Below are 16,960 nucleotides of genomic sequence, written 5' to 3'. Positions count from 1 at the left end.
CATTTCCTCTTCCTGTAATGTTTTGCTAAGGATGTTTTGAAGAGATGGTTTTCTAGCTGCAAATTCTTTTAACTTTTGTTTATCGTGGAAGGTTTTAATTTCATCTTCCATCCTGAAGCTTAATTTCGCTGGATACACAATTCTTGTTTGGAACCCATTTTCTTTCAGTGTTTGAAATATGTTATTCCAGGATCTTCTAGCTTTCAGAGTCTGTGTTGAAAGATCAGCTGTTATCCTGATTGGCTTACCCCTAAATGTAATCTGCTTCCTTTCTCTTGTAGCTTTTAAAATTCTCTCCTTATTCTGTATGTTGGGCATCTTCATTATAATGTGTCTAGGTGTGGATCTCTTATGATTTTGCACATTCGGCGTCCTGTAGGCTTCTAGGATTTGGGATTCTGTCTCATTCTTCAAGTCTGGGAAGTTTTCTCGTATTATTTCATTGAATAGATTGCTCATTCCTTTGGTTTGGACCTCTATTCCTTCCTGTATCCCAATGGCTCTTAAGTTTGGTCTCTTTATGTTATCCCATATTTCTTGGATGTTCTGCTTATGGTTTCTTAACAGTCTTGCTGAGCTGTCTATGTTCTTTTCAAGTTGAAATACTTTGTCTTCATTGTCTGATGTTCTATCTTCTAAGTGATCTACTCTGCTGGTAGTATTCTCAATTGAGTTTTTAATTTGGTTTATTGCTTCCTGCATTTCTAGGATTTCTGTTTTTTTGTTTTTAATAACCTCTATCTCCCTGTATAGTTGATCTTTGCTTCCTGGATTTGTTTGTGTAATTCATTGTCGAAGTGATCTTTCATTGTCTGATTTTGCTGTCTAATGTCTTCCTTGAGACTCCAGATCATCTGAAGCATGTATATCCTGAATTCTTTATCTGACATTCCATCTGCTGCAGCTGTTACCTCTTCTAAAGTTGAGTTGACCTGCATTGCTTGTGGTCCTTTCTTTCCTTGTCTTTTCATACTGCTTGCGTTTCTTTCTGCTTGGTGAAACTGTTGTGTTTTTGAAAAATTTTCCCCCCTATATATTTATATTGCTCTTGTATAGTTGAAAAGTCTCTCTTGCAGGGTCGGGCGGCGGTCTGCCTACATTGCAGGCGCGGACGGCGGCTCTGCTCTGCCCCTCCTCCAATTGGTGTGACGTGTCTACCACGCCCGCGGACCCCTGGGCCTGTTCTGCCGGTCGGTCGCTGGTCTGCCTACCTTGCAGGCGCATGCGGCGGCACTGCTCTGCCCTTACTCCACTTGGGGTGATGTGTCTACCACGCCCGCGAGTCGCTGGGCTTATTCCGGGCGCGGGAGGCAGCTCTGCTCTGCCCCTACTCCAATTGGGGTGACGTGGCTACCGTGCCGGCGGGCCGCTTGGCCTGTCCCAGGCGCGGGCGAAAGCTCTGCTCTGCCCCTACTTCAATTGGGGTGACTTGTGTACCACGCCGGCAGACCACCGGGCCTGATCCGCTCGTCGGTTGCAGGTCTGCCTACCTTGCAGGTTCAGGCGGCAGCACTGCTCTGCCCCTCCTCCAATTGGTGTGACTTGTCTACCACACCCACGGTCCGCTGGGTATGTTCCGGGCGCGAGCGAAGGCTCTGCTTTGCTCCTACTCCAATTGGGGTGACGTGCCTTCCACCCCGGCCGGCCGCTGGGCCTGTTCCACCGGTCGGTCGCAGGTCTGCCTACCTTGCGGGCACGGGCGGCGGCTCTGCTCTGCCCCTACTCCAATTGGGGTGACGTGTGTACCATGCCGGTAGGCCGCTGGGCCTGATCCGCCGGTCTGTCGCAGGTCTGCCTACCTTGCAGGCGCAGGCAGCGGCTCTGGTCTGCCCCTCCTCCAATTGGTGTGACTTGTCTACCACACCTGCGGACCGCTGGGCCTGTTTCGGGCGCGGGCGAAGGCTCTGCTCTGCTCCTACTCCAATTGGGGTGACGTGCCTAACACTTCTGCTGGCCGCTGGGCCTGTTTCACGGGTCGGTCGCAGGTCTGCCTACCTTGCGGGCACGGGCAGCGGCTCTGCTCTGCCCCTACTCCAAATGGGGTGACGTGTCTGTCGCGCCAGCAGGCCACTGGGCCTGTTCTGCTGGTCGGTCGCAGGTCTGCCTACCTTTCGGGCGCGGGTGGCGGCTCTGCTCTGCCCCTATTCCAATTGGGGTGACGTGTGTACCACGCCGCTGGGCCTGATCCACCGGTCTCAGAATTTTATTTATAATGCTATTTTATTGAGACTTTATCCTAAAATATAAAAAGATATATTGAAAGCTGATATAAACATTTTGATTTTAGAAAGTTTACTCTTACAGAATATAGACAGTGGATACTAGAGTAGTGAGACAAGTGGCAGGAACCATTGGAGAATAGTTTTCATTGTAAATCCTTGGTAATTTTTTTTTCTGTTCTTTTTTTGGTAGTTGTTGTTGGTGGTGATTGTTTTTTAAGTGATACAGTTATTTCTAGCATAACATAGATATCCTCTAAAATGTATTTGAATGTTCTGGCAGCTTATTTAAGTAAATTAGACATTCATTTAATTGACAATTAAGCATATTCAAGGGCTTTTGTTTTTCTTTTTATTATTTTTTTTACTTTTAAAATTTAAATTTAAATTCTGTGTTCAAAATAATATCTTTGTTTAAAGAAAGCTAGTACATATCCATTATCCTTCTCACTCAGGGTTGCAAATAATATTGGAATAAAGATCTTCATATCTAAAACTTTGCATTCTTCTTTATTAAAAAGTATATTTTGGGGTTATGGCTCATTGGTAGAGTGCTCGCCTCACATGTGCAATGCCCTGGGTTCGATCCTCAGCACCACATATAAATAAATGAAATAAAGTTAAAAAAAAGTATATTTTTAGGTACTGGGGTTGTGGCTCAGTGGTAAAGTGCTTGCCTAACATGTGTGAGGCACCAGGTTCGATCCTCAGCACCACATAAAAAATAAACAATAAAGGTATTGTGTCTATCTACATCTAAAAATATTTTTTAAGTATATTTTTAGAAGTGTAATTAGTAGTTGTATGCACATAATTTGGCATTTTAAAGCTTACTTTAAGTTGGTTATAGTGCCAGATTGCTTTCAACATTACTCTTTTAGCATAGTTCAGCAATAACCAAAAAGTTATTTCTAAAAATACTATTATAATTTTAATTTTTTATCATGTACAGTTGGGACAATAGTGTATTAAATAAGTTCCCTTCACCCATCTCTCTAATTTTTCAGCTGTTGACCATTCTTCTTTACTTTTAAATTCTCTTGGGTAAAAAGATTGCCAATATGCAATATTGGTAGAAATGTACAGAATGATTAGTTCAGTTGTCAGTGAAAATAAATACATTTGGGCAATATCTAATACCAATGAAAATGGGCATACCGTATAACCTTCAAATTCTACCTCTTTATGTAGGTATGCTCTTAGACATTCAGGTAAAGCTTTAGGAACCATCTACAAGACATCATTGCATACTCATAGTGTAAAGCTGGAAATAACCTAAATGCCTGTGAAGAAGTAGGGATAAAGCATGTCCTGTTCATATGACTTATTTACTAACATCTAATATTTCTTGGTATAATGTCTCAAAATTATGCTTAATGCAAAAGGAATTTCTCAAGGATATATGCTGTTTGAGAGCACTTGTATATATTTTCCAAATGAGCCTTAATAAATATGTGTGTGAGTGTATAGTTAAAAATAAATGTTAAAAACTAATTTGAAGGACTTGTACAAATAACATGATAATGATTGAATATTGGAGGAAGGGGTAATATGATAAAATGTTAATAGTCATTGTTAATGCAGTAAAATAGGAATGTGGATATTATCTGATTCTTTATAAGCCTCTTTTGATAATAATAAATTATAGGGGGCTGCGGTTGTGGCTTAGCAGTAGAGTGTTTGTCCAGCACATGCAGGGCCCTGGGTTCAATCCTCAGCACCACATAAAAATAAATAAATAAAATAAAGGTATTATGTCCAGCCATAACCAAAAAATAAATATTTTTTTAAAAAATAAATTACAAAAAAGGGAAGTCTGAAAAGCTTTAGGTAGTACATTGATGGAGAAAGGATAGGACAGATCTGGGGCCAGTATGCAACAGAAATTTTGAGGAATCTGCTGTATCATTCCAAGTGAAGCAATAGAAAGTAACTAAATATAAATATTGCTTCTTTTGATATTTTTGACTGGTGTAACCATATTTCCTGAACAGTAGAAGGAAACACTTGTCTAACTTCTTTTCCTGTATCATGTTGTGAATAATACATAGTTCCTATATTAGCAGTCATTCAGTGGATATTATTGAGGCTTTGTTGGGTACCATTATAGGTATTTTATATATAGCCATTTACAAGACCTACAAGAGCAGTACTCTCAAGAGTTTTTGATTTTCATGTAAGTAAAAAAACACTCAAAATTTCAGTCACCCAAAGACATTTTGGTATTGTTGTTGGGTATACCATGGCTTTCATTAATCTTTCAGCTGCAGTGCTTGAGTTCCATGTCACACTACATAATACATAAATTTTCTGATTTAATCCTGAACTTGATTATAATTTCCTATAGTGCTTGGTTATACTCTAGGAATGTAAATGATGGACAGAATTTAAGGGATTATGAAGTCACTATTTGAACATAAAGTAATTTTCTAGTAAACATGCCCGCCCCCCTATTTTATAGATGAGGACTTGTAAATGATTGAAATTTGTGATGTGCCGAATATACCTCACGTAGGTCTTAAAAAGCTGTTTCCTATTTATATTTGTTTTAAGTATTGTTTGACTAAAGTCTCAGCTGCAATTTAAAACATTAAGTATATTATTAAATAAAACACAATATTGAATATGTTATTATATTTAAATATATAAATAATCATTTCATTTTCCTGTTTTCAAATTTCTTATCATTTTGCCAGTCCATTTAGCAACTTATAAGATAATTTGCCATTCCCCCTCATTTCTCTATTTATGTACCTGTAAACTTTATTCTTTGTGATGTTGAGAATAACACTAGACTCACTGCATCATGACCATGCCTGTCAGATGCAGCTGTATTTCAAGCTCTGATATAGCCATCCTACAGTTATCATCTGTTGTTTCCCAAGTTGCAATTTTTTTTCTGTTATGGCTAAAACCTAACATTTGATGATTATTTTCCACCCAGTTCCACACTGATCTTTGATCCTACAGAATACTGAAAAATGCCCCCGCTTTTTGCCAAAAATCTGACAAAATTATTTGGGGAGTCATCAGCAATAACATCAGACTTTATTTCAATAACCAAAGATGAAACAGCTGCTTTATTGTCCAGCTCAGCACTCATGCATTCAACATAAAATCATAATGTTTTCCAGCTTTGTGCAACTGTAGGTATTTTTCTTTGCTTTCTAAATATGCTATGGTTATCCTTTGTCAGATTATTTATATATATATATATATATATATATATATATATATATATATATATATACACACACACACACACACATAGATATATTGTCAGATAATATATATGTATACATATATATAGATATATTTCTTAGTGTGTCTTAAAAATAGGACTGTTCATATTAACATAAATAATTATTTTATAAATTTTACAATAACATTCCATTTGTTTGGAGTTGTAATTTCCCAAGGAAATTTGATTTTACCATTTTTTGATTTTGATTTTACCATTCCATATTAGCGTCATATTTCTTATTACTGCTTATTTTAACTGAGTACTTGCAATCTCTTATGGTTTTCACATAGAATTAATAACCATGATTTGAAAATATTAAATGAAAAATTCTAGAAATAAAAATGCTTAAGTTTAAATATCTTATGTGTTGTAATTATTTTATTTTTATTAGTATCTATTATTCATAGTTTAAAATTAAACTTTATTATAAGTTTATGTATAGGAAAAAAATATACAGTTGTTCCTCAAATATACATGAGGGATTGACTTCAGGATTACCCCCCATACCAAAATCTTCCCTTATATAAAATGACGTAATATTTGCATATAACCTTCATACATTCTTTTGTATACTTTATATCATCGCTGTATTATTTATAGTACCTAAAAAATGTAAATGATTGTAAATATGTTTTGTTTAGGAATATGATATTTTAAAAAAGGTGTGTTACATGATCAGTAGAGATAGTTTTTTTCTGTAAATATTTTTGACCCATGTTTGGTTGACCATATATACGTAGAACCCATGGATATGGAGAGCCAAGGTTTGGGACTATGGTCTGTGTCATACATTCACTGGGAATCTTGGAACATATTCCCTGAGGATGGGGGCGCCTGCTATATAAGAAACAAAGAAAGAGATGAAGGAAACAAGGGGAAAATGATTTAAAATATTTTATTAAGTTGTCAACCCCATATTGTGAAGGATTGTCCTCAAGGATGCAGTGTTTAGCCTTCCCTTCTTAAGAAAGGCAATAATACCCCCATCCCCTTTTTGGCTCTTTCAGCAACCTGTGGTAGCTGTTCCTCTTGTTATGCCAATTAGCAGAAGGAAGGAGGATGAACTGTCTGTTGGAAGTGCACCCATGGCAAAACAGCAGTCATATCAGGCCTCTGAATATGCCAGCAGCCCTATAAAAACAAAAACAATAACAGGTATGTGTCAAGAACTTTAAAGGGTCTTTGGTTTTACTGTGCTTCTAAACTTAACAAGTTAGCCCACCTGGATTTTATGGATGCTGGCTGAAGTAATGACACTCTAGGGATGAAGAGAATGGACTTTGTTATGTACATTAGCAAAAATCCGAATAGTAGCATTTTTTTCTCTTAGTGTTCTAAACCCAGTTCCTACAGGGTGACGTGAATAAGGGCCAGGTTATACCTATATATGGTGGTTTATGTTACTGGAGAGGAATCTTAAATTTAAGGAGCTGAACATTTTATAATGATAGAAAGCATGCATGCCCTTTCCTCTGATGGGAGGTTTTATGTCTACTTTTCAAGACTCTAAGCACAATTGCCCTTTTTTTCAGAAAGGCAGATGGCATCTCTGTTTGCTGAGACTGTTCACTATTCAGATATCCTGAAAACACAGTTGGGAAGAAAAGCCAGTGTCTGTTTTTACAAAATAAGCAGAAACACAAGCCACCCACAGAGCATTGTCTCTTAAGAGTATTGTTCTATATTTAAGTGATTTTTGTGGGGAGAGTACCAGGGATTGAACTCAGGGCACTTAGGCACTGAGCCACATCCCCAGCCGTATTTCATATTTTATTTAGAGACAGCTCTCATTGAGTTGCTTAGTGCCTAGATATTGCTGAGACTGGGTTTGAACTCATGATCCTCTTTTTCTCAGCCTCCCGAACCACTGGGATTACAGGCAAGCACCACCGTGCCAGACTAAGTGAATTCTTGAAAGCCACTATACAGTGTACACAATATTCTTTTCTATTTTTTTATCTCAAATTAATAGATAGATCATTTATGCAAATGTAAAGTACAAGTATTTTTCCATAAAATGGTTCATTGACGTTTGTATAATAAGGAATATACTTTATGATTGCATTGTCAGTGTTCTTTCTCTTTAATTTCTGGTTTTTATGATGATGGGCCACCTTTCTTCAGTTAATTTTATATTTTTCTTTAAATGTTTAGCTTTTTTTTATATTATTCAGATATTCCCAACCACATTGATAAAGATTTAAATTGCAAAAAATCAGTACCAGTCGTTGAGTGTTTGTGATGGGCAAGGCTCTGTGTTAAGTGAGATTGAGTGCATAAACAAGATATGATCCCTTTCTTAAGGACCTTAAATTGATTGTGTACATGAGGAAAGTCTCGCCAACATAATGTTTAAGAGGAGGAGTTAGACTTCTACCTGTCAATATCCATCATCTCTTTATTGTGTTGATATTTTATTTACAATTGATTAAAATGTGTATACTCAGTATTGAATCATTGAAAGAAAAGCGGAATGTTCTCTCTAGTAAGTGGATGCTGATCCATAATGTGAGGACATGGGAAAAATGGAGGAACTTTGGGGCAAAGGGGAGGGGAGGGAGAGTTGGGGAGGGGGTGTGGGGATGGGATAGATGGTGGAATGAGATAGACATTATTACCCTAGATACAAGTATGACTGCATATATGGAGGGACACTACATCATGTACAACCATAGAAATGTAAAGTTGTGCTGCAATTATGTACAATGAGTCAAAATGCATTCTGCTGTCATATATACCTAATTAAAAAAAGAAAGAGTACAGATGATAAAAAATAATTAGAAAGTAGTTAGTTTTGATGTATTATCTTTGCTCTAATATAATTTATTCACTTAAAAATGTACACAATTAAAGAAAATAACTTTATGTATACATATCAACCATTTATTTTTATCTTGTCTTACCATTTAGTCCTGTTCTTTAAATCACATTTGATAATTGACTTAAAATAATTGCTAAGGATGATTAATGATTATAGAAAATGTTTGTAAATGAAAATACAAAATATAGAATTATATAAAACTCATAAATTTTGAGATGCACCTGCATATGCATGGAAAAATTTTATATTTAAATTCATATCAGTCATATTAATTAACAAATGGTATCAGTTGTCTAAGAATTACTTTCTTTACTATATGTCTTCATGTTTTTATAAGAATTTAATAGTGATTTTTTTCAGTGAGGAAAAGAATAAAAGCAAAAAATCTAATTCCCTATTGTTAATCATTACTTTCTCTCTATGAAAGCATAAACAATGTCTGTAATAGAGATGAAAATATTAAAAAGCAGGATACTCCTTAAGTGACAATTTAAAAATTAAAAAAAAATTGTATCTCAGTTGTAAAGAAGTGGAAAACTACTCCTCCCGCCAAGAGAAACTAGCCAATAGAAATAGAGAAATGACATACATAGTAGAATTAGCAGGTTCATTAAATACTTATATGTAAAACAGGTATGATAACCATGTTGAAGGATTCAACATGGACATATTGAGGAAGAAATGGAAGGCATCAAAAGGACCCAGACCCAACTCTAGATATGAGAGAGACAATATCCACAATTTAAAAAATAATGCAGTAAAGCTAGAAGTACTTTAGACATCGCGGAAGTAGAAATCAGCAAACCTGAAAACAAAGTGATAGAAACATGCCAAAATAAAGCATCAGAATAATAATGGGGGGAAAATGTACAGAGCCATAGTGATCTTTGAGATAGGTCAATTCATTTATTCATGGTTAAAAAGTTGTTTAATGAGAATTTTTAAAAAAATAATAGTGCCATAATGTAGTAGGCTTTCTATGGTTATTCTTTATTAATGACATAGTCAGCCCTGAGAATCAGATCTATGCCAGTTTACTTGTCTACTGTTTCCTCTGTAATACCTTCACAGTGCCTTTTTTTTTTTTAAATCAAGGGTATATTCTAAATTTGCATTCCATTCCCATAGCATTAGGATAGTGAAGAATTTTCATCAGAGTTCACAAGATGGATACTCCTGAGAAACACCTTACCAGTATCACGAGCATTGGTATCATATTAATGGTGCACAGTTAAGTTCCTAGATGATCCTCAAAAATGAAACACTTACAGCTGATATTTTTTCCCTTGATATGTCCTTAAATATATTCCAGAGTCATTGATACTTCTATCAAAGTAAAACAAATATATGTTTCAAAGTTTTTTCAGGCTCATAGAAAAATCTCTCTTAAGATTATCTAGTTTTGGAAGATAATGAAAAATCTGTTAACAGGTAATTTGTTTACATTATGGATAGTGAAGCATTTCTTACTCTTCTTTCTCCTCTTACAAAATCTTTTGGGAGTGAGCTTTGATTATTTGGTAGAATCTTTTGACTGTATTTTTTAACCTTATTTTAAAATATAGTGTTTTAAGTCTAAGGAATAGTTTCATAATATGGCTGTATAATTTAGGATTGATTTAAATTTGTCTGAATAATTCTGAAAACTCTAAATATCAGTGGTTTAAACAAGACTGAATTTTATTTCTCTCACATGAAAGTTTGAATAGACACCTCAAATCTATTATGGTACTCTAAAATCATGACTCCAGGTAGTCTTTTATTTCACTGTGGGTGGCCTCCATTGTCAGGCTTGCCTTATGATCTATGATGACTTTTTTATTTATTAATAAAGTGAATTTCAGTGAGCAGAAACAAGAAAAGATGCCTACTTCTTATTTCTTTAAAAACTCCCTGTGCCCCATTTTTGTTTACATACTTTTGACCAGAAGCTTGTCACATGATTATATTTACCTACCTAAGGATCCCCTAGGAATGTAATCTGTATTCTTTAAGGTTAGGTGTCTGGCTAATATTTGTTCTGAGAAAGAAGGGGAAAGTATGTGTTAGAGGTCTTTTATTAGTCTTTGCCACAGTAACTTAAAATGGACCATAATAAACTAAATTTTGGAATAAAATTAGGAGAAAAAAATCTTCCTTTTAAAGAGGCTATCAGAAGACAAATCTGGTAAAAATGCTTTCATGCTTGAAGTGTTGCTTAGATTTTTTGCAATATGAAATATATGTTTGAGAGCTGGGATTGTGGCTCAGCGGTAGAGTGCTCGCCTAGCACGGGCGGGACCTGGGTTCGATCCTCAGCACCACAAAAAAATAAAGGCATTATGTTGTGTCCATCTTTACCTAAAAAATAAATATAAAAAATAAACAAACAAATAAATAAATGTTTGAGAGTCATCTTATGTGGACATATTGGAATTCATGATGGAGGAGACTTAGAAGCATCATTATAAGAAGTAGGTAACATAGCAACAAATTTATATTAGACAGTTAAAAAGACTTTTTAAAGAATGTGAGTAACTGTGATGCACTACACAATCTTCAGAAACAGTGAGGCCATAAAAATAGGCTCTTAGGGGCCGGGCTTGTGGCTCAGTGGTAGAGTGCTTGCCTCAAACAAGTGAGATACTGGGTTCAATCCTCAGCTCTGTGTATAAATACACAAGTAAAATAAAGATCCACTGACAACTAAACAATGAATTTTTAAAAATAGGTTCTTACTATGAGGTCAGTTGACCAGAGGAACTTTAGATGCTAGGGAATTGAGGAGGGGGATGGTTTGTATATAATGCTCTTTCATGAAAGGTTACTATTTGGACAGTTGGGTATGTCTGTAGGTATAGAGAAGAAGAAGAGGAGAAAAGGCAAATTAAAGATAAAGTCAAGTCATGATTATGTGATAGTTTATACTGTGAGGTCACAAATAAATAGGATAATAAAATCTGATGCAAAGATACAGAGTTTAATGTTTGAGAGAATGACTTCTTTTGAGACAGGGTTAAGAAGGTAACACTACTAGGTTAAGATTGTAGGAGTGGTCATATTACATTTTTTTAAATACTGGTTTATGCCTATACAATCACTAACCAGTTTTGTTATTGTTTAGGTAACTAAACTCTCAAGTAGCCCTTTATTTTATATATATATATATATTTTATGGAGTATATTCAGTATATTAAAGCAAAACATATTATACTGCTATTTTTCATCATGGTATATATTATTCCAAGTTTTAATTAATTAATTAGTACCAGGGATTACACCCAGGGATATCTAATCCCTGAACCACATCCCCAGCCCTTTTTAATTTTTAGTTTGAAACAGGAGTCCTGCTCAATTGCTGAGGTTAGCTTTGGACTTGCAAACCTCTTGCCTCAGTCTTCCAAGCTGTTGGAATTATAGGCATGCACCCGAGTGCCCAGCCTAAGTTTAAAAATCTATTTAAAAAAAATTATTGTAGTTATGGGCAGTGTAATTTTTTTAACATTTAAGGGAATTATCTCTTTTTTGTTGTTTATTTGTTTTTGTTTTAGGATTATTTTAAATAGAGAGACTACCAATTTGTGCTACTATAGTAGTAGTTGCTCCAGAGGCACTGAGATATATCTTGAATTTCTAATTTTTAAGAACTGTGAATTATAAACAAAATGAGTCACACCAGTAGTTAATCATCTAAAAATACTCAAGCCATCTAAAAATACTCAAGCCATCTTAATTTGATTTTGAATGTTAAACATGTTCCTAATTACAATGAAGAATTATTATTAATATAGAAGAAATACATTTTTGTGGTTTTATGTATATTAGAAGTTGCTTTAATCATACAGTTTAGCTTAAAATTCCATTCCTTTATTATTAATTAGACAATTTCATTGGAAAATATTAAACTATGAGAGCAGACATTTATAAAATGTGCAGTTAATTTTATTCTCACAGGGACAAAATAAGGGTTAGAAATGTTTTCCCCTTTTAGAATAGAAAGAAGTTCAAAATAAAATGAAGTATGTTTGATAATGCACATAGAAAATAAAACAGTTTGGAAATATTCAGAATGTCATCAGAGAACTTAATGAAGATCTAAAAAAAATTTTCTCATTTATAAGAAAAGAAAATTTCCCATTTTTTAAAAAAATCATTTTTGTTTCTAAACCAAAAATTCATGTGGGAAAAATATTAGCAATCTTCAGAGCTTAAAAAAGATACTTAAAATTCCCTTTTAAGTTGTTTCTGCATGAATTCTGGACAATCAGCTTAAGTTTGTAAGTAGTTCACTTTTCAAAAGTTAATTTCCTAAGAATTTTAAAGATCCCAGATAATCTTTTGATTTGTCAGCCATAGACTGACATAGTGTGGGTGTTTGTAGCCATAGACTTGAAATCTTTAATGCTTTGAGTTTTTCCTTGATTATTTGGTGATAAAAAACTCTTTATAGCTTTATCTACCAATTGCTTACTTGTATTTACCACATTGTTTTCCTAGTGTTCTTATGAGGACTCTTTAAGTAAATCAGCAGCTTATAGAGAGATATAGATATAATTACACTTTTTAATGTGTCTTAGGTAGTATATTGTAGTTAGTATTTTTTGATTGATTCCAATAAAGTAGTTTGTTAAGCAAACTAGGTTTATTGTTTTTTATTCTTAAACATACTACTCCTTTTTTTAGCATGGATATTTTTTCTTGGAACCTTTGTTTTTGAGATGAAGACTGATACTTACTTTTTTTTTTCAAACTCTTGTTCCCCTTATCTTTTCGGTCCATTTTTTCATTATCATTTCTCTAAGACTAAAGCAGAAGATATGTTTGTGTATGATTCTTTTTAGTATGTCCAAGTTTTTTGATTTTCATTTTTATTTTGAAGGTAGGATATAGGTTCCTCTAAATGTAGTCAGAGAGAAAACTTTAGAAGGTAAATTATTTTAATGCTGGGAAATTACTTCCCTTTAAAGTAATTATTCTATTGAAGTACTTTGATTACTATTGGCACTGCTTCACTCCTCCTCCTCCTCCTTCAAAACATTTTGGCCCAAGCCAGTCTGGATCTAAAGAAAACAGAAATATATAATCATTTATATATTTATATATGTGGGAGGAATAGATGAATTCTAGATAGGGAAGAGGGGTGGGAGGGAAAGGGAGGGGGCAGGGGATTAGCAAGGATAGTGGAATGTGATAGACATCATTATCCAAAGTATGTGTATGGAAGACATGAATTGGTACAAACAGTTTATATGCAGACAGAGGTATGAAAAATTGTTCTATATGTGTAATAAGAATTGTGATGCATTTTGCTGTCATGTATTTAAAAATTAAAACCAATAAAAAAAGAAAGAAACAAAAGTAAAACAAACAAGACCAATTGCTTTTTAGTGAAAAGCCACCTCACTGAGATCCATAGATCTAAGAAGGGAAAAGGTCATCAGTAGCTGCACTCAGCATCCTTATTTTCATTCCAGTGCATTTTGCAAAGGTTTGCTGATATCTGGCTAGTAAATTTCCATCTTCCCAAATATAAGGTAATTATTTATTCCAGTTTAATGGAAATGATTGCCTTTTCTTTTAAATAATTTTTTATCACTGTTATATTTGTTATATGTCTTTTGTATTCAGTCTGTGTATCTACATTGTGACAGTTTCTTTAGAAAACCTAATGAAATTTAGAATGTTCCTTAATCATGCTGATTATATGTGAATTATGCCACTGGTAACAAAACAAATGCAGGATTGTTCTAATCCCTTCCTGTTGTTGAATGTCTGCTCTTCCTTCATTTATACTTAACAGTGTGGCTGTGGCCTTCTAACATATAGAAGTTAACTTAATTAAATATTACCAAACTGTGATTTTCATATTTAAAGAAAATGTGAATAACTGTTCTCATATTTTGCCCAGCAGTCCTATATATAATCTAGTTTTGTGTACCACATTTTTGCAGGACACTGCTGTTTTATAGTGTTTTACTTGGAGGTTTAATTTTACCTACAGAAAACCTCACATGTGGAGTCAGATTCTAGGAGCATCCTCAGAACAGGCTTACACTTCACTCGTTACCAATGAACTTGTCGAAGAGACAGAACACAATCATGTGAAATGTGTTACATGAATTATATTAATTACTTACACGTGATAAGCAAGGGGCACTAGAATCCTAGGACTCTTTGTGATCCCAACTCTTAGTGCACCCAAAAACTATCCAGGAAAGCCATTTCTCATCAGAGGTTTATGCCCCACCTGAACTGCAACTGAGAAACCCTAGAAAGTAACTGCCCTGTATTTTATACTCTGAGTTCTTGGGACTCACTGGCTAAAGCATTTAAGTGTGCAGTTTTTGTTCTGGTCAGTTCTTCCCTATCAGGCTGTTGTATTCCCTATACATTCTATAACTACTCTTGAAAATTGCAAGCAAGTAGAGAAGAGAACTGGGTTGTTCCAAGACCATTCATAGAACCATTTTGCAGGTCACAAGAATTCAAGTTAAAATTAAAAGAGTATTGGCTGAGGTAGTTGAGGAAATCTTGAATGAAGAAAAGATCAGAAGAATAAAAGATCAGTACTACTATCTTCAAGTCTGCAGGCTTAGGCTGAGAGTCAGTGGAATAATGACCAGTGAATGTGGTAATGAGAGGACTGAGACCCATGTAACAGATGCTAAGAAGGGAATGAGGTTGACTTTCCTATGTTCATATATGTATAGACCACTAGTAAAATTCCACATCATGTACAACCACAGGCATGGGATCCTAATGAGAATAACTGTACTCCATGTATGTGTAATACACTCTACTGCCATGTGTATCTAAAAAGAACAAATTAAAAAAAAAAGGGGGGGGGGGGGAAAGAGGTTGAATAGTTCTTGAGTAAATAAGGTTGGAATATAAGCCCCGTGATATGCTTAAACCTTTTTGAGGATTTGTGCAGGGTAGAAAATGATGTTGCTAAAGCAGGGCATGTACAACTACTGACATATTGCCTGGTTTGACCTCTGATTGATAGGTGATTTCTTCACTCAGGAATAAACATTCCTAAATTAGAAAAGACTTTCTGATTATTAGAGACATAAACAGTATTTGGAAGTGGATGATGAGAATTTATTTACTGATTCCCATAAGCAAAATGATCAAAAAGGCAAAGATGGATTTTTTTGGGGGGGTGGGGAGGATGACTTGTTACCAGAGACTCTGTACTATCAGGTCTTTGTCTTTTCATGTTGGCTAAACTTTCTCTTACTGTACATACGTTTCTTGGCATAACAGTGTATGTTGACTGTAGTACCTCTGAACTCCCAAGCTTAATCATTTGTGATAAAAGAGAAATAGATTTTGTTCATTGCCTATTGAAAATGTACCCAAGGAAAATTTTGCTGTCTTGGATCATGTGCCTTTGTTGAACAGTGAATAAGGCCAAAAAGATGAGGTACTGTGATTGACCCAGTGTCATCCCAGGCTGGGTCATATATCCTTTAGTACAGGGGCATGAGATATAATACCAGAAAATAAGAGGATAGCAGAAATTAAATATTTTAGTTTCTATATACTAAATTTTCCTTTTCCAATTAGTCACAGCATATTTAAAACATAAGTATGATACATTTGGACTCAGTAACATTCACATATTTTTGATGGGAAGATGATAAATGAATTATGAAGATATTATACACATGAACTACGGAAGGTGGAAAGAATCTAGATAAGATATGAGATCTTTAAGACAAATTGTGCTAGGGATGGAACATACGGCCTTATTCATGTTAATCAAGCTCTTTACCGCTGAGCTACACTCCAAGAACTTTTGTTTTGTTTTAACCTACAGTTTATTCATTTGGGGGAAAGGAATTAGGATTTTTATTTCCTCCAATTTATTTAAAAAAAAATGACAGCAGAATGCATTACAATTCTTGCTACATGTATACAGCCCAATTTTTCATATCTCTGGTTGTATATAAAGTATGTTGACACCAATTAGTGTCTTTATACATGACTTTGGATGATGATGTCTATCACATTCCATCATCCATGCTAATCCCCTGCCCCCTCCTTTTCCCTCCCACCCCTCTCCCTATCTAGAATTCATTAGGATGTGTTTTTGTTGTATGCAGTTTGAACAGTTCAGTTCTGATTTGCACAATTTATTAATTTTCACTGTTATTGGTTTCATTATAAAGAAATTTTCCCAGAAATTCATTAATTTGAGTTATAACATGTGATTTGAATCATTATGTTAATTAATTGTACAGTTCCTTGAGATACATTGTGATGTTAATAAGTACATTATAAGATTTTCAGATATGGATTTTTTGGGATATAAGTATGCTCTTTTAGTTTTATATGATCTGGCAAGAATTCAGAAAAAAATTCAACCAAGTTGTTTTGTGTGCAGTCTTTTCACTCTGTTTTAGTAGTCAGAACAAGATTATAGCTTCCAGATGAAATTTTGAATGTCACATAGTGATGACATATATTTTCCTGGTTGGCTCAGCATGAGATGCAATTTCACATGCCATGTCACGCCGACTTGCAGCATCCAAAAGCCATTATTTCCCGGGGGCTTTCTAGAGTGATAGTATCAATATATGTGGAAGTTCATTATAAAACACAACTCATAACATCAAGATCACATTTTTAGTGTTTGAATTTTAAAAGGAAATCTGTAAACTTCAAGCATAGTGAAACATTTTATCTAAT

At 34.8% G+C, this 16,960-nt stretch overlaps 1 protein-coding gene across 10 annotated transcripts in view; it reads left to right on the top strand.

The window, feature by feature from the left end:
- Vps13b (vacuolar protein sorting 13 homolog B) overlaps positions 1-16,960 on the top strand; it is a 757,361-nt gene that overhangs the window by 325,814 nt on the left and 414,587 nt on the right. For 9 of the 10 annotated variants that reach the window (XM_071602212.1, XM_071602213.1, XM_071602214.1 and 6 more), the window contains one exon: positions 6,471-6,618. The exons of the other annotated variant lie outside the window; for it this stretch is intronic. In XM_071602212.1, the coding sequence (XP_071458313.1) occupies positions 6,471-6,618 (148 nt within the window). The remainder of the gene's footprint in view (positions 1-6,470; positions 6,619-16,960) is intronic. 10 annotated transcript variants of the gene reach the window in all.

Source organism: Marmota flaviventris, chromosome 15, assembly GCF_047511675.1.
Source record: "Marmota flaviventris isolate mMarFla1 chromosome 15, mMarFla1.hap1, whole genome shotgun sequence".
Taxonomy (NCBI): Eukaryota; Metazoa; Chordata; class Mammalia; order Rodentia; family Sciuridae; genus Marmota; species Marmota flaviventris.
Note: the sequence above shows the minus strand (reverse complement) of the source record. Positions and strands in the feature narration are given on the sequence as shown.